Source organism: Anomaloglossus baeobatrachus, chromosome 4 (assembly GCF_048569485.1).
Source record: "Anomaloglossus baeobatrachus isolate aAnoBae1 chromosome 4, aAnoBae1.hap1, whole genome shotgun sequence".
Classification (NCBI taxonomy): domain Eukaryota; kingdom Metazoa; phylum Chordata; class Amphibia; order Anura; family Aromobatidae; genus Anomaloglossus; species Anomaloglossus baeobatrachus.
Genome location: NC_134356.1, coordinates 280,662,286 through 280,684,455, shown reverse-complemented (window position 1 = coordinate 280,684,455; position 22,170 = coordinate 280,662,286). Strand labels below are relative to the sequence as shown.

General features: G+C 47.5%; 1 protein-coding gene across 2 annotated transcripts in view; it reads right to left on the bottom strand.

Annotated features, from left to right (window-relative positions):
- Nucleotides 1–22,170, bottom strand: part of MYRFL (myelin regulatory factor like) — a 335,757-nt gene that overhangs the window by 168,840 nt on the left and 144,747 nt on the right. For both annotated transcript variants that reach the window (XM_075344883.1, XM_075344884.1), the window contains 2 exons: nucleotides 11,814–11,924; nucleotides 9,657–9,747 (listed from right to left, as the gene is read on the bottom strand). In XM_075344883.1, the coding sequence (XP_075200998.1) occupies nucleotides 9,657–9,747; nucleotides 11,814–11,924 (202 nt within the window). The remainder of the gene's footprint in view (nucleotides 1–9,656; nucleotides 9,748–11,813; nucleotides 11,925–22,170) is intronic.

Sequence of the window (22,170 nt, the reverse complement as noted above, 5' to 3'; positions counted from 1 at the left end):
ACAAGGATGGGGCATTACTACAAGATGAGAACCAGCATAGAGCATCACTGCAATATGTTGACCAGGCTGGGGATTACCTCAAGATGGGGACCAGGCTGGGGATTACCTCAAGATGGGGACCAGGATGGGTATATTACTACAAAATGAGTACAAGGCTGGGGACATTACTACAAGAAGGGGTGCAGGATGGGGCATTCCTACAAGAAGGGGACAAGGATGGGACATTACTACAAGATGAGAACCAGGAAGGGACATTACTTCAACATGGGCACCATGATGAGGATATTAATACAAGATGGGGACAAGTATGGGCACATTACTACAAGAACCAGAAAAGGATAGGCACATTACTACAGGAAGTGGACCACGATCGGGCATTACTACAAAATGGGGACCTGGATGGGGACATTTCTACAAGAAGGGGACCAGAATGGGGCATAATACAAGATGGGAACCAGGATCATGACATTAATACAATATGGGGACCTGAAAGGGGATATTATTACAAGAAGGGGACTCGGATGGGGCATTACTACATGGGACCTGATGGCATCCATGGCTTTCCTTTTGATTGGCCAGTCTGTTCCAATATCATTGTTGTGATGTGATGTAGCACTAGGCCAGCTAATCAAAACAATAGCCACGAATGCCGTCAGTTATGATTTGGGCCACACAGCTCCCATCCAGCAACTGATGTGGCTAATGGAACGGCTCCTGCAAATTGATTCGCACTAACTCTACTCCTTACTTTACATTTTATGCTATTGATGGAGCCAAACTTTTCTCATGACTCTTCTCTGGCAATTTACACAGAGCACTTATATGTAAATGTGACGCCCCTGGACTATCAGGTCGTCACAGGGTACTGCACAAGCTGCCCTTCCGTGCAGTATTCCGCCTCCTTCTTGGTTTTGGGTCCCTACTTAAGTGGTGTTGCCTCCAACAGCAAATCAAAACCCTAGGGACACCCTGCACCACACCCACCTGACACACCAGTGGACGGCTTGAGTGGAATAGAGTCGCCCACCTGGGGGGTCAGGGAGGGGAGGTGAGGTGTGTAGTGAGTAGAGTCAGTCTGTGAGTGGAGAGAGAGTTGGAAGTAGCCCTCGAGCTGAGAGGAGCTCCGAGGAAGTAGAGAGTGGTGACTCCTGAAGTAACTGCCTAGGTTGCAGACGGTGGTCTGGGCCTAGAGGAGTCGGACCCCTGGTCGCAGGGGATTGTGGCGAGGTGCTTGGACCCATCGAGGACGGCCGGCAGCCTAGCCCTGTGACCGGTCTGGGACAGAAGGCACGACGGAGTACATGGACCCTAGGTCGGGCAACCCGACAATTCACCTGAGGACGGAGCCTTCACGAGCCATTCCCACCTGCTCCAGAATCGGGGCACTAGTGCAATGAGGGGGATAGGACTTTCCAACCAAAACGGTCCAGAAAATCCCAAGCGTCAGCCCTGAGAGCAAGCTCCCATACTTAGCCATAGTAGGGAGCGGGGCCCGGCTAGTTCCACGCTACCGGGCCATCAAGTTGATGTCTAAACTAAGTGCCAGGAGGCAGGTCATGGATCACCAGGCAGCACCACTTGGGGACGGGATCCGGACGAGCTCCCATCAGCGGCAGCGGTACCCAGAGACTTGGTTTACCCGGTTGTTGGTGTCTGTTTATGAACTGAATGAGTACGAGAGTGGCCTCTGCATCCCTACAGCATCCCCTTCATTGAGTCCCGTAGTTCCCCCCTACCCGTGGAGGGTTACAACACCTTGCTGCCCCCGTTCCATCATCCCCGGGTACTCCCAACAGCAGCCGTGGTACTCCCAATTACCACACACTACGGGTGGCATTACGAACTATAACCCCCCTGTAAATACCCCCCTTTTCATTCTAATGGCCGCATGACCCCCGGGTCCAGAGACCCTCAAGCCACAGCGAACCCAGATCCGAGCAGCTCGACTGCTTCCACGGGGGCGGTACGTAAACATCTTTTTATATATAATGTCATATCTCAGAGTTTTGACAGTATAATCATTTCTTACTGGTTTAGGGTGCAAAAATCTGTTAACAGGATCCCCTTAACATATATAGATAATAAACTTTGATAAAGGAGTCCATTTTCCTCATATTTCCTTCTGGAAGCCATTAGGCTGGATTCAGACAGCCATATATCACAGTCTGTGTATGGATCACAATGCCCAGACTGACCGAGGGGGTCTCCTAGCCAACCTCAACTTACATTCTCATAAACGCTGTAAGTTTGGGTTGGAAGGCCCACTGTCAGTCCAGGCATTCTGGTGTGTATGCTGACCATGAAATACACTTTTGTAAACTCGATCTTTGGTATAAGACTTCCCATGTACATGCAGCTACGAGGGGCTGCTGATAAGTCTTTGGCTTTACCTAAAAGGAAACGAGATTGGATGATGAAACTTCACTTTTATTCCACATACTATCCACTGATGTCAGCACACTTCTTACATCGGTATTTCAAGTTCTGTAAGCCTAGCAAAAAGAAGGATTTTGGGTGTATCTCAAACCAGCATCCATAGCAGCCATGGCATCAGAAATGGTGTGAAATTTGGTAGCCTTGAGGTGTTTCTTCAGGTTTGGAAACAGATGATAGTTGGAGGGAGCTAGATCTGGTGAATAAGGTGGGTGGTCAACTAGCTGGAAGCCCAGCTCTGTCAGTTTTGCCGTGGTCGCTTGTGCAGTGCGAGAGGAGGTGTTGTCTTGCAGGAACAAGATTCCTTTGGACAGCTTGCTGCGCCTTTTGGCCTTCAAAGCCGCCTTCAATTGGTCCAAAATATCAATGTAATACCTTGAAGGTAGTCCACTAGCAGCACACCCTCCTTATCCCAGAACACAGACGCCATCACCTTAGTGGCTGATTTTTGCACCCTGAACTTCTTTGGACGAGGAGAACCACTGTGCCTCCACTCTTTTGACTGCTCCTTGTTTTTAGGGTAATACAAATAAATCCAGGTCTCATCCATAGTGACTGGGAGATCCAGGAAGTTCTTATCAATCCGGAAACGCTGACAAGTGGACTGGGAAGTTTTCACTCGCATGCTTCTCTGATGTGCTGTCAAACATTTGGGGACCCACTTTGCAGATAGCTTCCCCATGTCCAAATGTTCATGAATAATGACACAAACACATTCACGGGAAATCCTCATGATGTCTGCTATTGCTTTAGCTGAAATTCATCGATTCTCCAGTATGAGGTTGTGCACAGCATCAACGATCTCCGGAACAAGAACCACTCTCGGTCGTCCAGGACGTTCCTCATCATTGGTGCTGAAGTGGCCCGTTTTAAATTTGGCAACCCAGTTCTTAACTGTGGAATATGAAGGGCATTGATCCCCCAATGTCTGCGACATATCACCATGAATATCCTTCGCGGACTTTCCTTGCAGAAACAAGAATTTTATCACTGCTCTGCTCTTCTCAGTTGCTGTGAATATCATATTAGACTTCGCCATTTTGTTTTCCCGCGTGCTTAAAACACTGTTGCCATAAGCAACAAACACAACATTTTTCAAACATATATTAGACACATAAGGTTTTAATGTGATGCAACAATCGTTACCACAGAAACAAAAAAAAAATCACAAAGCCAAAGACTTCTCAGCAGCCCCTCGTATGTATTAGTTCTAAATAGAATCTCAGCTCTGTCCCTTGTTCCTGACTTCACACTTCCTTACCGACTTTTATCCCTCGCAGGTATTTTCAGGATAAAGCAGGGTTAGGATAATCCCATGTGCTGCTTATGCTGGCAGCTGTAAACCCTTGTGAAATATCTTGATGACATCTAGTATTTCACATCCATATTTTAAATGATGGGGAGTCACACGTGCTGACATAAACTCCATCACAAAGGTAGTGGATCACTTGTCTGTGCCAGCATTAGCAGTCTTATTATGCCTACTGACAGTGCTAGCATCATAAATTGCAACTGTACAGCGGACTTCATCTCAAGGATTTATAACGAGCCGAATAAGACAAGAATCATTCTGGGTTTAAATGCTGCTATATTCAATGTGAATGCAGTAATATTTTGTACATTATGGGCTACATTTAGTAATAATGAAGTATTTTACATCAACAAAATGGAAAAGAGTGACTAAAGAGAATTGTACATCATTTTTAAAACAAAATACATCTTTTAATGAATCTGGAGAATATGGGAATATGGTTTTTATAACAGAACAGCTATATGTCTTCTCCAATAATGTGCACTTTTTTAAACATTGCCTTTGTTAAAGAGTCTAAATTACATTTACAGCTTGACCACATTTACTTATCTCATAATAATTATTTTTTTTAACAAGAAGTAAATTCACAAATGTTTGCACATATTCAAAGTACGGTAGTTTTATCTGCAAGTTTATCCTTTGCAATTTCAGTCTATATGTGGCTTAAACTGATTACTGTACTCAGGTCTGCATGGGTAATATTGCTTGAAAAGTAAAAGGTGATTCTTTTAAAATATTGAAAACATTCTATCACATACAGTTTTTCACAAACACTGACTCCATAGGCTTTTTCTTGTACCATACTTTGACTCCTTTTCGTTACCTTTGGTAGATGATTTTGGTGTTATTAGATTGGATTATTGTATTGCAGTTATGTTCCTGGGCTGATGGAAAAAAATACTATGGAGTACAATGTGAGTGACCAGTGGTGTAACTAGAGTTCGATGGGCCCCGGTACAAAATTAGGACTGGGGCCCACCTCGAGGTACAGGATGATTACGCTGATATTTGGCTCTTTCCCTCAGCACCCAGCTTTCCTATGCTCCGATATGCCTTTTTCCCTCAGTACCCAGCTTTCCATATTCTGATAGCCATCTTGTACTCAGCACCCAGGTTTCCAATGCTCTGCTATACAACTTTCCCTCAGCAACCAGCTTGCCCTTGATATGAGAGCATGGGAAAGCTGGGTGGTGAGGGAAAGATGTATAGCAAAATATGGGAAAGTTGAGTGCTAAGAGAAAGATGTATAGCAGAGCATGGGTGGGTGAGCAAGCACTCAGCATCAGCTGAGCACTGAGGACAAGATGGATATCAGAATATATGAAATCTGGGTCCTGAGGGATAACCGAGCATGGGAAAGCTGGGTGCTGAGTTAAAGATGTATAGGAGAGCATGGGAAAGCTGGGTGCTGAGGGAAAAATGTATAGCAGAGCATGGAAAAAGCTTGTATCTTTGTCCCCCATCCTGGTATATAGCTCTATCCATCTTTTTTATGCTTTAAATAACATTATAGATTTATTCATGTTGCATCTAAAAATAGTAGTTGTGTTTTTTTTTCTTTAAATAATACACAAGTGTTGGTATTTTTAAGAGGGTTTTTTTTGGCCCCTTTAGTATTAATTCTGCTTTTTAGTATCTGAATTTTAAAAATGTCCCACATGTACACATTCACACAAATGCAGACATATACACTAGATTTTTACATACTGTATATGTGAGCATTTTGTACACACTGTATATACAAAGAAATAAGAAATTTGGAAGCCTGACAGCAAACCATGCAGATGAGGAGACCCGGCCACCATTACAGGACAGCAGTGAGGTATATCATCAGTTAAAGGGCAATGGGGGATGGGCAGGAGAGTGTAGCTTTGACGGAGGGGGCAGGAGATTGAAGCTGTGAGAGGCAAATAGGAGGATAGAAGAGGGTAGTGGTGGAGGGGGGCAGGAGAGTGCAGCTGTCGGGGAGGGGGCAGGAGAGTGTTGCTTTGCTGGAGGGGGCAGGCGAGTGCAGCTGTGGGGGAGGGAGGCAGGAGAGTGCAGCTGTGGGGGAGGGGGGCAGGAGAGTGCAGCTGTGGGGGAGGGGGGCAGAAGAGTGCAGTTGTGAGAGGCAAATATGAGGATAGAGGATTGTAGTGCGGCTAGAGTCATCATTCAGGGAGCTCCAGTACTCACTTCAGGTTGCTTTGTGTTCCTCTGGAGCCTCCACTCCTACTACTGCCGACTACAGAGCAATGACAGTGCAGGAGAGAGGGATACAATCTCCTCAGAAGTCTTTGGTATTTCTGCAGCACTCCCTGCATAGGCCTGAGACTTCACAGGGGCTCTGTGCTAGTGGGCTGGGCTTACTGCAGGTGGGCGGGGCTTACTCCTGTTAGGCTCCAGAGCAGTGAATGCAGAGGATGGCTGTGCTGCATAGGAGGCATATATGTCAGCATTTCTCCCCTCTTCTGATGGATGGAATATGCAGCTTATGCGCTGTATGCTGGAGGAGAGACTTATGGGGCCCAGTGCGGGATCCATTGCCCAACAGATGCACAAAGCCAGCAGCTGAGTGATCACTGTGCTGCTATTATTGCTCTCCATGCCCATAAGCCTGCCCACCTCTCAGCACCGGCTTTAGTGGAAAGAGGTGGGCGGGATTATGGGCTTGGAGAGCAATTGCTTAAGTAGCTGGGACATGTGTTAGCTCCAGAACCTGCTGCTGCCTCCTGTGACACCGCAATTTGCAGCGCAGGGACCAGACAGTTAGTGCTGAAATATATTTCAGCTGGATCTATGTACTTGGACGCACATCCAGCTGAAACAAGTGCTGAGTTTCTCGAGCCCCCGGCCCAGTCGCAGTGGCAACCCCTGCGACCACGATTGTTACGCCACTGTGAGTGAGTGAAGACTCTATTGATGCATCCAAAATATTCTGAAAGCTTGTCACACGGCGTTTGGCTCATAACTCGCGGAGTGTCATGGCGGCATCAGACGCTGTTCACAGAACAGACTAACACTCAACACTGTGAATTCTCTGGTGCTTCTGAGTTATACATGTGTGTTCATTTGTGATCAGGCTGGTAGGAGTTAATTCCTACTTGTCGCTGCTTACCTTTGGGACCATATGTTGTGAGAAGACTTATCACAGCTACTCCCCACCTTTTTAAGATGGAGGAATCTGTCTTTCCATGTCGACAATAGCTTTTTTAACACCAGTCCATGTGCGGTTGTATCCCAGTCCTGTTGGGGATTGTAGTGCTTTGTGCATGCTTGTCCTTATCTGTGCGTTCTACCACTCCTGTCCCGACACACCCCTGGGTTGTTGTCCAGGGTTGTCCAAGAACATGGCTCGGAAGGCGGCCTAGATATCGTCACCATCAGATATATCTCTGGGATCAGAGACAGCTAGGGCCCCCCTAGCCTGAGGGCCAGTTTAGGAGCCACAGTCCCCGGTTATTCCATCACAACCCATGACAAAGCTGTGCTACTGCATAATGGTAGCAATTATGCCTCAGTGACTGTAAGGCTTTCTGTGCACTTGAATGAAAGCAATGAGAATTTAGACTTTATTCTCAAGAAGTTTAGCTACAAGAACCAAAAATGGTCAATATTGATGATCTGAAATTTCTTTCTTTGCTCTTTGGTCAGGATGGAGGTTACAATAAGTACACATGATTTTTGTGTAAATGGGACAGCCAGGATAGGTCTCACCACTAGAGTCAAAAAAAGTGGCCTACGAGAACATCTTTGCAACCTGGACTCAAGAACATAGTTGCAGAAGATTTATTTTATCCCACTAAGGATTCTCAATGCCACTAAGCCACATTAAACTTGGACTGATGCAGCAGTCTGTGAAAGCTCTACTAAAAGAATGGGAAACTGTTAAGTACCCGTGTACTAAGTTTCAGGGACTGTCCGAAGCAAAACTGAAGGAAGACATTTTTGTAGGTCCGGTTTTTGGAAACTCATTAAGGAGGCAGTGTTCAAAACAAAAAAGAAATCTCTTGAGTAAAGGGCTTGAGATTCTTTTAAACATCAAGTTAAGAAATTTCTAGGTAACAACTAAGATTCAAAATTTAAGTCCATCTCGGAAAACATGCTCAAGCCTTGGGTTGTCTGATGATTTTGAAGTTACATTTTTTACAATCCCATTTAGACTACTTTCCGAAAATCTTGGTTCTGTTAGTGAAGAGCAAGAAGAAAGTTTTCACCAGGGGATCAATAAGACAGAACATCGATACCAAGGTAGATGGGGCAGTACTGCTGGATGCTTCACAGAGAAGATCCGCAGGCTTTCTACAAAAGAAAGGGTATCAAAAGGCTTGGAGATAAAAGAAAAAGACGCAAAAATTAATTTCCAACAAAAGTTGCAGAATGAGTGGTTCAATATATTTTTATATATAATATTGTTTGTATTTTTGGCAACAAAAAAGACTTTTCTTGTTTATCTCGCTTTTTTACGTAATTTCACATGCGTTTTATGCAAAATCCATACCTGTTGGTTAAAAATAGAAGTGTTTGTTTTTTGATTTTTTTTTTTAAATTAGGATATAAGGAAACAGAAATCAGTCACTGGATTTGAAAACAATTTCATTAAACCCAAATTTTGCATTTGATACTAATGTAACATAACGCTGATCAGTCAAAACGTTAAAACCAGGCCTAATATTGTGTAGTCCTATCGTGCCACCAAAGGAGCTGGATATGTTGTAACCAGTGCAGCAGGTGTCCTGTGGTATCTGTCACCAAGACATTAGCATTAAATTCTTTAAATTCTGCATCTTATGATCAAGAACTCCATAGATCAGACTTGTTTTACAGCAAATACCACAGATGTTTGATTGGATTCAGATTTAGGGAATTTGGAAGCAAAGTCAACACCTTAAATATATTGTCATGTTCCTCAAACCATTCCTGAACAGGTTTTGCAGAGTGGCAGATTGCATTATGCTGCTTACAGAGCTCACTGTCATCAGAGAATACTGTTGCCTTGAAGAAATTTACTTGGTTGGCATCAATGTAGGTAGGTGAGGTGAATTCTAGGACTCTAGGTTTTCCAGCAGAGCACTGCACTGCCATTGCCATCTTGCTTTCTTCCCATAGTGTAACCTTATGCCATCTTTTCTTCAGGTTAGTAATACACACATTCAGCTGTTCACATCAAATAGGCTACCTTTCACTCTCCATGGGAATCAATGAGCTTTGGGTGCTTAGGACCCTAGTTCTGGTCACACTTGGGAAAGGTCCCCCAAACTCATTAGACTAATGTCGGACAAACTTAATGATATAGACTGGTTTGTACAACACTCTAATGTGTATGGGAGCCCAGGACAATTTAATGTCTCAAGAGACACCGATCTGGTATGGGCAATTTCGGACTGCCATTCATTTGTTCTACTAACGATATGCCACCATCAGATACGTGGCCCTTTAGAAAACACAGAAAAGCTCAGCTAGCCAAGCAATCCTGTGTATGGGAGAGAAAGGCCGAGATGGCTGCTGGGTGAACAACCGGACGAAGCATCGTTCAGCTGACAGCCATCTTGTGTATGACGGGGCTTAAGTACTAACCAGAACATGCACAAGCCATGCTATTATAATGATGCTGTAGTCAGTCATCCTGAAAGCAGAGCAACTCTTACAAGAGGTAAATTGTGATCGCAGCAGATGCACTTCAAGAATTGAGTATTAATTCGCTACCGAATATATACATACTTTTGGCAATTGTCTATCTATTGTGATAAAGTTATGCACTTCACCTTTCAATCATTTTAATGTTATGTTCGATTTGTATATATGAGTGTTGCCCATTTTTTGGGAACATAATGATATAATTAATAAAAAAAAAATGTGTGCACTGTGCAGTCACTCTGTGTTCATTATTATATTGACCATATATCAAAATGACAAAATAAATAATACATACCCTTACAATGATCCTTTCAGAGACATGTGCTACTACTAAAAAGGGCTCCTCCTTAGTTACAGCATAAAGACCAACCACCAACATGAAATACCTGTGAAAATGGCAACCACAAAAAAGAAGCACAAAATTAACACAAATAACACTTAGCTGCTCCTGCGGTGATTAGTTCCTATAATAACAGCATCCCCAAATGATCCCTAAAAAAAAAGTGAATGGTTTTAAAGAGTTTGTCCTCTAGGGATCCTTTTCCTAATGTAAAGGAGGACAAGATTTTGCAACTAATGGTGGCCATTTTCTACTTTGAGGGGGAATGTGTTTGGTCATCTAGTCACCCACCATTACGTAAGTATATGCAGACACTTCCCTCTTTTTTTTTTATTGTTGCAAGTTGTGTGAGCCTACCACATGTTATTATAAGTCTACTATCCTATGATACTGCTAGTTGGGGGCAGAAAACCTAAATCAGGTTTGGACTTGCAGCCATAAAATAGATAAAATGTGTCCGCCATAACGCCGTGTAAATGAAGCCTTATGACTGTCAATCAGGAGTTGCTTAGTGCTGCCGGTTGGCATGTGTAAAACCAGCCTACTCTCATAATAAGGCCTCTTCTCCACTAGCGTTTTTTTCTCCAAATTCCCTCGCATTGAGAAACGGTTTGCAATCTTGCAAATGGTTTCCTATGAGGCTGTCTCCATTTCCCCGTTTTTTAAGGACTCTACACAGGCTCTCCATGAAATCGCAGCATGCTGCGATTTTATGCGATTCTCAGCTCTCTCACCCCCATGCAAGTCAGAATCCGGGTGGCATGCGCATGTCACACGGATCCTGACACTTGCATACCGGGTCAGACTGGCTACCGGAGGAATCTCCTGTAAAACCAGGCCTGACCGCTGTTGCCTGCACTGAACCCCGGAGCTGTCCCCTGAGCTCCAGACTGCAGCCTGAACAGCGAGCGCCGAGTGATGGATTCCCCGGCGATTGCTGGTCAGGTCAGCACAGCTGCAAACAGATCAGGCAGACGCTGGAGCTCAGATTACAGCTCTGGAGCCGAGTCCAGGACTGGTTTTACAGGAGATTTCTCCCGTAGCCAGCCCTACACTGCTTACCTAAAAACTCACATAGCACTCGCATAACGCTCACATGTCATACGGATGCTATGTGAGGAAAAAAACACACACTGTACGCATATCACACGCAGATCACACGCAGGATACTCGACTCACATGTTCAGCCGAGTATCGCTATGATTTAAAAAACGCTAGTGGAGAAGAGGCCTAACACTATTGTGCTTACATCGGTTGGTGGGAAGTCAAGGCTCTTTTGGGGCAGGAATGCAGACATAATCTCTACGTTTTCATTAATTTTATTGAAGACTTTGACCCTCATAGATATAAAAGAATGGTAAGAATTGTAGCTTATCTTGGTATGATTAGTTACATGGTCATTGTGGCAGGCATTATGGTACTTCTGCCTTTGGCTGCTTTCACACCTCCGGTTTTAGCAGAGCCGGCCAATCCGGCTCTAAAACCTATGCAACGAATGCGGCAACAAAACCGCATCCTTTGTATAAGTTTTTTACATGTGTCCTGTCCGGTTTTTGCCGCTTGCGGCGGGCTACTGAGCATGCGCAGTGAAAAAAAACGCATGTGGCGGCCGGATGCGTTTTTTGCCACACCGCATGCGGCATCCATAGGCATGCATTGCAAATCGCGCCGCATCGGCCGGATGCGGCGCGATGCGGGTTTTTTTGCCGGACAAAAAAACGTGCCTACAACGTTCCATCCGGCCGCCTTATCGGCTAAATCTGCCGCATGCGGCAAAAAACGGACGGAACGCAAGCCCATGCATCACAATACGGTACTAATGTAAGTCTATGCAAAAAAATCGCAACCGGCGGCAAAAAAAAACGGTTGCGTTTTTTCTGAAAATCGCCGGATTGTGCCGCACAGGAAAAAACGGATGTGTGAAAGCAGCCTTTGGTACACACTATTGCTGATTTTGTGGTTACTGAGGTTGTCTCATGGTGACAAGGTGGGTTCACCAGTATCTGTGCACTACAGTTGTAACAAGGATGGCAAATGGGAATTACTGCAGATAAATGCCAGATAATGCACCTGACAGCAATCATATCATCAAGCACATGCTTTGTACACCACCTCTGATCTGGATTTGGTTTTCCTTTCTTCCTCATATTATTTGCTGTAGTTTCACTAAAATGTAACCTTCCCAGGGTTACTTTAGTGACCTGGTCTGGGGGCAGATTTACCCTACAAAACAAAAATACAGACAATAAAGAATATGGACATTTTGGTAAAGTGAATTGTTCAATTTAGAGCACAACTTTCAATCCTAAAATTCTTTTTTTTTCTTATTTTAAGAAACCTAAAATACTTTATCATATAATATTTCCACAATGCTCATAGGTTGTGTGGTTATCACACAAAGTCTATTAGTCACAAAGAAGGGTATTGTCCTCTATGCTTATTAAAACAGTTTTCGTCACTGCTGTGCTATTGACATTCTCTTGAACACATACCCTTCACTCACTGTTTATGCTTTTCAAAATTCAATATTTGTATACTGTACTATCTATGAGCCAATCAGGCTATGTACCCAACAGTTGGTACTTGTCTGTAATTGTTTTTTTTTTTTGTTAATTTTAACCCTTTCACAACATCCGCCCACAACCACCATACATGCTCAGGTCTGTCAACTGATTAGCTCAGGTCTGTCATCAGTCAATGGAAATGTCGCGGGCGGCGGGGCGCTGCGCTCACCACGCTTGGGTCCGGCGCTGCTGCTCGAGCGGTGGGCCGGATCCAGGGACTCGAGCGGCGCTCCTCGCCCGTGAGTGAAAGGGGTAGTTTGGTTTGGGGATTTGGTCCGTGACGCCACCCACGGGTTGTGGTGAGGTTGGGCACCACCGCTGCTATTGACGGGGATCCCGGGAGCGATGGTAGGGAGCAGCTTGGATGTTTCTCTCCCCTCCGTGGGTAGGGGGTTGGTGGTCCCGAGGCCCGGTGAGGTGTCGGGGAGGCAGGGTTGGCAAGGTGCAGGGTCGCTTGGACTGCGTAACGCGGTGCCGGATGGCACGGTAGTACTCACTCAGCCACAAATGGATGCAAAGTCTCTGTAAACCAAACGGCTGGATGGACGGGTCCCGCAGCTGGCTGCTGTGGTTTCTCCCGGACGGTTGGTGGTGGCTGCCTTTCCCTGCACCTTTGTGTATGTTCGGTCCCGATGGCTTCCCACCAGTAACCCGCTCCCCAGCGTGTATATGTGCCGGAGGAGCCCTTTTGCCCACAGGCTCTGGCCCTTGGAACCCTAGCTGTGGCGGTAGCTGTATTTCCTTTTTGCTGGTTGGACGGTTGCCTTCAATCGGGTCTTGGCTGTTAGGAAACCCCTGGGGTTCCGGTCACTGACGGATTTGACCTATTTAACGGCGACTCCAAGCCTGGTCGGGGTCCGCAGGCCCTGCCGGTTTGTACTGGCTTCACTTCGCTCCCCGGTTCAGTACCGGCGGGCCACTGCCCGTCCCCGGTCCTACGGTTCCACGTTGATCTGCCTCTCCTGCAGACGGCCACCACTGTCTGCCAACCTTGCTCTAGGTGCCCGGGCCACGTACCCGGACACAGTCAGTTCGCTCCACTACTACTACTTTACTCCTCACTCTTCCACTTCCCTTACTCAACTGCCTTCCTTTTCCCGCCTCCAGGACTGTGAACTCCTCAGTGGGTGGGGCCAACCACCTGGCTCCACCCCACCTGGTGTGGACATCAGCCCCAGGAGGGAGGCAACAAGGATTTTGTCTCTGACTGATGTGCCTATCTCGGGGTGGGGGTGCATGTTGTTGTACCTGTGACGACCTGGCTAGTCCAGGGCGCCACAGAAATATAGGAGTCTTCCATATTACTTATAAAACAAAGGCTCTGGAAAAGCACTCTGGCTAACCCTTCCCCCTCCCATCCCCCCAAAAAGAAAAGAAATCCAAGAAAATTTGCTCTCCCAAATCCACATGCCCCACTCCCTTCTGAGCCCAACAGTGTGCCTAAACCACATGTTTGGCATTTCTATAGTGAAGATAGGAGAATTTATAGCGTGCATGTCTGCAGAAGCATGACCTGGGCGCAATCTATGGGCACTACAACATATTGGGCACTACAGTTTACTGCGCACTACAATGGCAGATTTGCAATTTTCACTCAGCAACATCCTTTACTGCTTGTTTCTGGAAAATACCTAATGGGACAAAACCATTTCTGCACCTGTAGATAAATTACAAATTAAGGCTATGTGCGCACCTGCAGATTTACCGTGGATTTTGCTGCGGATTTGCTGCAGACAATGTGTCTAACATTTCTGCAGTCAATCACCAGCAAAACCTATGGGTATAAAAAAATGCTGTGCGCACACTGCGTTTTTTTATACCTGCGGATTTACTCGCGGATTTTCCGCTGTGGAATTAATGTGCATGTCACTTCTTTTCTGAATCCGCACCAAACCGAAGCAAAACCGCATGCGGATTTGGTTGCAGTTTTTTACCGCAGGTGCGGGATTCTTTGAGAGGGTCCGGATTTTCCTTGAGAAAAAGTCACTTTCTAGTGTACAGTCATGGCGAAAAGTTTTGAGAATGACACCAAAATGATATTTTCACATGATCTGTTGCCCTCTGGTTTTTAATTGTGTTTGTCTGATGTTTACATCACATACAGAAATATAATTGCAATCATATTATGAGTACCAAAAGGTTATATTGACAGTTAGAATGAGTTAATGCAGCAAGTCAATATTTGCAGTGTTGACCCTTCTTCTTCAGGACCTCTGCAATTCTCCCTGGCATGCTCTCAATCAACTTCTGGACCAAATCCTGGCTGATAGCTGTCCATTCTTGCATAAGCAATGCTTGCATTTTGCCAGAATTTGTTGGTTTTTGTTTGTCCACCCGTCTCTTGATGATTGCCCACAAGTTCTCAATGGGTTTAAAATCTGGGGAGTTTCCAGGCCATGGACCCAAAATCTCTATGTTTTGTTCCATGAGCCATTTAGTGATCACCTTTGCTTTATGGCAAGGTGCTCCATCATGCTGGAAAAGGCATTGTTGGGCACCAAACTGCTCTTGGACAGTTGGGAGAAGTTGCTCTTGGAGGACATTCTGGTACCATTCTTTATTCATGGCTGTGTTTTTAGGCAAGACTGTGAGTGAGCCGATTCCCTTGGCTGAGAAGCAACCCCACACGTGAATCGTTTCAGGATGCTTAACAGTTGGCATGAGACAAGACTGGTGGTAGCGCTCACCTCTTCTTCTCCTAATAAGCTGTTTTCCAGATGTCCCAAACAATCGAAAAGGGGATTCATCTGAGAAAATGACTTTACCCCAGTCCTCAGCAGTCCACTCACCGTACCTTTTGCAGAATATCAGTCGGTCCCTGATGTTTTTTCTGGAGAGAAGTGGCTTCTTTGCTGCCTTCCTTGAAAGCAGGCCTTGCTCAAAGAGTCTCCGCCTCACAGTGTGTGCAGAAGCACTCACACCAGCTTGCTGCCATTGCTGAGCTAGCTCGGCACTGCTGGTAGTCCGATCCCGCAGCTGAAACAGTTTTAAGATACGGTCCTGGCATTTGCTGGTCCTTCTTGGGCGCCCTGGAGCCTTTTTGGCAACAATGGAAGCTCTCTCCTTGAAGTTCTTGATGATGCGATAGATTGTTGACTGAGGTGCAATCTTTGTAGCTGCGATACTCTTCCCTGTTAGGCCATTTTTGTGCAGAGCAATGATGGCTGCACGTGTTTCTTTAGAGATAACCATGGTTAACTGAAGAGAAACAATGATACCAAGCACCAGCCTCCTTTTAAAGTGTCCAGTGGTGTCATTCTTACTTAATCATGACTGATTGATCGCCAGCCCTGTCCTCATCAACACCCACACCTGTGTTAATGGAACAATCACTAAAACAATGTTAGCTGCTCCTTTTAAGGAAGGAATGCAATGATGTTGAAATGTGTTTTGGGGGTTAAAGTTAATTTTCTTAGCCAATATTGACTTTGCAAGTAATTGCTGTTAAGCTGATCACTCTTTATGACATTCTGGAGTATATGCAAATTGCCATTAGAAAAACTTAAGCAGTAGACTTTGTAAAAATTAATATTTGTAGCATTCTCAAAACTTTTGGCCATGACTGTACACATGGCCTAAGCTCACTAAAGAAGGATTCTGCTCTTCTGGCACTTAGAGGATCTGTATATGGAGTCCGCAAACTATTGTAAAAACATTTGTACTGCAAGAGTCAAATAGCGCTATGTCACTCCTCAGTCTCGCCGTGTGGCTAAGCAGCACTGTACAGCCACATGTGACATATTGCCATGCTCAGCAGAAATTTTTGACAACGTTTGGTGATATTTTATTAATTTTAATGTGTGAAAATGTAAAATCTGAGGCTAAAACTAAATTTTTGTGGTAAAAATATCATTATTTTGTTCTTCACCGCTCAATAGTATAAAAGTCTGTGATGTGAATATAATCACTGCACCCTTATATGAATTCCTCGAGTGGTGCAGTTTCTAAAATGTGGTCACTTATGGGGAGTTCTGCTGTTCTGGCACCTCAGGGGCTCTGCCAATGTGACATAGCACCTACAAACCATAACAGCAAAATGTGCACTCCAATATGGCACTCCTTCCCTTCTGAGCATTGCACTGTAGTTTTTCACCACATATGGAGTATCAGTGTACTCAGGAGAACTTTTGAAACAAATTGTATCATTTGTTTTCTCCTGTTACTCCTTTGAAAATAAATATGGAGCCAAAGCAACATTTTAGTTAAAAAAAATGGTAATTATCATTTATTCAGCTGTCAATTTTGTGACTTGCCTGAAGGTTAAAAATGCTCACTAATAGACCGCCGGATCCAAAATTCCACAGAGTCTCCCAAATCAACTGTGTCTTCTCCCAAAACACCCCCCCACGGGACGACGCTGGGGACACCAATTCGCCTATCCTCGTAGCTCCGAAGAAAGCCCAGGAAAACGGCAACCGAAACAAAACCAATTCAAAATAGGAAACACACACTCGCTCCAGCTGAACACCCAGCTCTTCCAGCAGCTGGAATGACACCGGCCTCCGACTGTCCAGTCTATGAAGCCCCTTCCTCAAGCCCCTCACAGCTTGTCGAACCAAAACATTCTTTGTTATGTCAACAACCCCCCGCAATTTACAACCAAACGCAACCCCTGCCATAAACCGATTAACCCTGGAAAAAGACCACTGACCGGAAGCCATCCGGCACATCCAACAAAGCAAAGCGCCTACAGAATCCTCGGCAGACTCCCCCGCCCCATTCCTGCTTCCAATTTGTCCATTCCATCCAAGCTGCTTCATGCGCAGCCCACGTGCCAGGGGCCAATGATGCTCTGATCAACGAACTTGCCTCTCGAACACCAATTCCAAGAGCTCCGCCGGCCAGATGCTGCCAGCGGACTCCGCTTCCGGTGCCAGGCTCCAAAAACGATCCCACTGCAAGCGAGAAAGGGAATCAGCAATGGAGTTCTCAACCCCCGGTACATGCACTGCCACAACCCACGCATTAAGACAAAGGCACCGCAACACAAAGTACCGCAACAAGCGGACCACCGGAGGAGACGCGCCCGACAGGTTATTAATTGCCATGACTACCGACATATTATCACAGTGAAAACGAATTTTTCTGTTGCTGAAATGCTCTCCCCAAACGGACACTGCCACCACAATTGGAAAAAACTCCAACAAAGTCAAATTCCGTGTAAACCCTGCTTCATGCCAAGCCGCGGGCCACTCTCCCACGCACCATCTGCCGCCAAAGTAAGTTCCAAAGCCCTTACCCCCCGCGGCATCGGTGAAGAGCTCACAATCAAAATCATCTAAGACTTCCGCAATCATTAGCGACCGACCATTGTACTTCTCTAAAAAACTGCCCCATACCGCCAAATCCTCCCTAAGGTCCCGAGTCAACCTTATGTAATGCCTTGGGGAGCGCGCTCCAGCGGTCGCCGACGCCAACCTTCGTGAGAAAACGCGGCCCATGGGCATGATGCGGCAAGCAAAATTAAGCTTGCCCAACAAAGACTGGAGGTCCCTCAACTGGATTTTTCTAAGACGCACAGGCGATCCCACCTCTGCCCGCAAAGCTGAGATCTTTTCTTCAGGCAGCCTGCACTCCATCAACACAGTATCAATAGTGATACCCAAAAAATTCAGACAAGTACACGGGCCTTTCGTCTTATCCTGAGCCAAGGGGACCCCGAACCGGCCAGACAACCACTGCATCGTCCCCAACAACGTCTGACACACTGCCGACTCAGCGGGGCCGATAAACAAAAAATCGTCAAGATAATGGATCGCCGACGAGAGCTGCGCCACATCACACACTGCCCATTCTAAAAAGGAACTGAACGCTTCAAAATAAGCGCAAGAAATGGAACACCCCATTGGTAAACAACGATCAACAAAATAGGAACCATCCCAAAAACAACCCAACAGGTGCATACTCTCAGGATGCACCGGCAGCAAGCGGAATGCCGATTCGATGTCCGTCTTTGCTAGCAATGCTCCCCGACCACATTTCCGAACCCAGCTGACGGCTGCGTCAAACGAGGTATAAACCACCGCACAGAGGTCTGGGTCAATGCCATCATTCACCGACAAACCCTTGGGGAACGACAAATGCTGAATGAGCCGAAATTTGTTCGGCTATTTCTTTGGGACGACCCCTAACGGAGATACTACCAAATTGGGAATGGGGGGAGATGCAAACGGACCCGCCATCCGCCCACAAGCAACCTCCCCAAAAAGCTTTTTAGCCACAACCTCTGGGTGTCGCCGCGCCGACAACAAATTCTTTAACTGAAACGGAACAACATGAGGAGGGGGAGGGATCCAGAAACCAACACGAAAACCATCCTCCAACAATACCGCCTTATCCCGCTTAGGGTATCTATCTAGATAAGGGGCCATCTCGTGAAGCCTCACCGGGCTCACCCCCTTTTCCCAAATCTCCCCCTGCCTTGGGCCTACCCTTCTTAAAGCAACGAGCTGCTCCATGGGAGGACCCTCCACAACCTGAACACTGATGCTTAAACTTGCAGGAGTTTCCAAACTTGCACTGGCTGTCGTTAAACTGCCAGCACACCCCTGCCTTTGCTCCAACACCCCCTGCCTGGGTCCCCGCTCCCCCAGCAGTATTGTGGCCGGCCGACCCGGCCCCCCCGTGAAAGGGCTGACCATAACGAGCCGGAGCCCTGACTTTTAACCATAAACCAATATCCTTCTGATCCCAACGGATACTGGGCCGCACAGCTTTCCGCTGCCTAAATTGTTCATCGTACCGCAACCAAGTCTGCCCACGATAAATCCTATGAGCTTCCGCTATAGCATCCATGTAGCAGAATAGCCCAGAACAATTATCCAGCGCCTTTTCGCCAATGACGCTAGCTAGGATCGCAAAAGCCTGCAACCAGTTAACAAACGTTTGAGGGATCAGCCGCCACCTCCGCTTTTCTTCCTCCTCCTTCTTGCTATCATCCTTCTTTCTCTTATCTAAATTAAACTTCTCCAAAGGAAGGAGGGAAAACATTTCCACGTATTCATCCTTCCAAATCTTCTCCTTCACTTCCTTCTTTAAATGCGCCCCCAGAGGGACCTCAAAGCAAACGTACACCTCCCCTCTGGCCCTATCATCCAAAATAATCCTATCTCCCTCCTTATCCTTCTCCTTTTGCCCGGGATCCGCCACACTATCCCCAGCAACCACCTCGCTTCCCGTCGGTACCACAACCACAGCCGATGCTGCCGCCCCAGAACCCGGCACCCACGCTGGGACAGGAGACCCGGTCGCCCCCTGACTCACCCCATCCAACTGCGCCAACAAATCACGCACACCCTTCAAAACATTGCTCAGACTACCGACATCAAACCCCGCCGCGCTCGGCCCCGCGACCCCCAGACCCCTCATGACGCCCTGCGCCTGGCCCCTGCTCACTCCCGGGGAAACTAAACTAGGTGAGGATGCACAAAACATAGAGGAGTACTCACCAAGCTGCGTCGGTACATGAGACCCACCAGCCGAAAATCCTGACTCCAGACGACGATCTCCTCCAGAATGGCCCAGCACGGAAACGTCTTCGGCAGCTCGACCAGGGGGGACCCGGGAGCGACCCGGGAGCGAACCGGATAATGAGATGCAGGACGACTCCCCTCAGATGCCGACCGTGAAGGCGACCTCCTCCTGGATCGCGACCTCGACCGGGATGACGCAGGCCCCTGCCGTGCGGGCGAATTTCTCCCCGTTGCTGACCTCCCTGATGGCGACCCGCTCCTCCGCGTCGAAGGGGACCTGAACCTGGACCGCGACCTCCTCTCTGGCGATGATCTCCGCAGCTGCGATGCCCCACTCCTGGCAGTATCCTCGAACCCAGCGCGCGCTGTCATCCTGGAAGCTGCATCCATCCTGGGCTCGACAGGTGATGTTCCTTGCAGGGTCGTACTCCACATTCCCGGCCCCGGAGGCCCCGCAGAAACTCCATCTCCATGCTGTCTAGCAGTCCCCCCGACAGGAGCATCGCCAGGGAGGACCGCCGCCATTTTGTTGTAGCTCGAAGCAGTAGAGGCAGCTGAGCCGGTCACATGACCCCTGGAGGGACCGCCCACCGCCGCAGGTCCTGAACGCCGAGCAGGATTCCTCCCTCGCCTGCTCCTGCCAGCTGCTGCAGGTGGATTCTTCTGGTGAGGAGGGTCCCCAGAGGGGCTCCTACGGCGCCGCTGAGGACCAGGAGCAGCATCAGGCGAGAACCTCTCCGGTGCCCTCGCCCTGCGCCCACTCCGGAGCGGTGGGGGGTCAGCATCAGACACCGCATCCGGACCTCCCAGGATCTACCTCAACGCTGTCCTGATCGCCGCTCCATCTGCGCCGCCGGCAGCAGCCCGAAGCTGCTCCAGGAGTCCTGCAACCGATGCCATCAGATCAGGGGGAGACCAGGTGAGGTGACACGGGGACCTTCTCTAACGGTACCTTGTGCCGAAGTAGCGCCCCCCCCTTTCTCCCTGGACATATATACAGCCCCCACCCTGTCCCCTCCCCTGGCCCTATAGATCCACCCCCCCCTAAACTCTTGACCCCGCACAAGCTCGCTCTTTCTATAGAAAATCATTAACCCCTTGCTGCCCTGCAAAGGTGAGTCATGGGTCACTACGCCCATGGCTCTGCCCCGGCTCCGTTCAGCCTGTTATGCAAAGCTGGGGTGGTGGCAGAAGGTCTGGGAACAACCTAGTCAGTAACAACTGAGGTGAACATGGAGGAAATGTAGTGGTTTGTGATAATGGAACTATCACACAGAGTTTTGCACAAACTTCACCGATCTGTTCACATTGCAAACTCAGATACTCCGCCTGGTGGTTTCATTGGTATATGGGATCAACATAGGCAGACACGGGCATCGACCTGCTGTGTGCTGATTCATAGGCAGGCTAGCAAGAGTTAAAGGGGTTATCCGGCTTATTTTGACTTTTTTTTATTATTACCCTATTGGGCTACATTGGGACAGGTAAGTAGATAGTGCGCACTTACCTGCCCTGCTGTCAGCCCCTCTCCCCCGGCTCAGAGTGGTCATGTGACCACTCCTGCCACGATTTTGCTGCTTCCGGTCATTTCATGTCAACTTGGGAAATAAAATGTTGACATGCAAATCTGGGAACAGCATGTTGCCGCCCTTCTGGACGGGTACAGTGCGTGGAGTTTCTGCCCCCTTCCCTGCACCCTCCCACACATTTCCTCGCACCCTGTACTCTCCCCGCCCACGGTGTCACCGCCAGCATCAGGCCCCCTGCTCAGGATAGCAGGAGTGCCCGTGCAGTCTGTGTCCCGCTCCAGCCCCGGAGTGCTGATACTGCAGGAGTGCACTGCAGTATCAGCAACTTCTTACCCTCAGTGCTGGCAGCCGCGGGGATGACATTACCTGCTGTGACAATCTTCGCTTCACTCCTGACGTCAGCGCTGTCACTGCCTTCTATGCCCGCTGCGTTCTCACGTCACTAGCGGTGACGTCACGGGCGAAACTGCTGAGAATGCGGCGGACATAGAAGTCAGTGACAGCGCTGACGTCAGCACTGCAGGAGATCGTCACAGCAGGTAATGATCTCATCTAACCTCATGACGTCGGCGCTCGTCATCCCCTGCAGTCACCTGGGCTGACCTATTGATGTTAGCTCAAGTCACTGCACTACTCTCTCAGCCAATGGGGAACATTCTGTTCTTCATTGACTGGGACAGTGACTATGGTATGGATCATCGTGGGACCCCCTTATTGGATTACGCCGGACCTGGAATTGATTGTTCTTTTCAATAAATTGGTGAAAGAGGGAATGTGTTGGGGAGTGTTTTTTCAAATAAAACTTTTTTTGTTGTCTATTTTTTTTTTCATTACTGACTGGGATTGTGATGTCAGGTATCTGATAGACGCGTGACATCACTAACCCCAGGGCTTGATGCAGGTG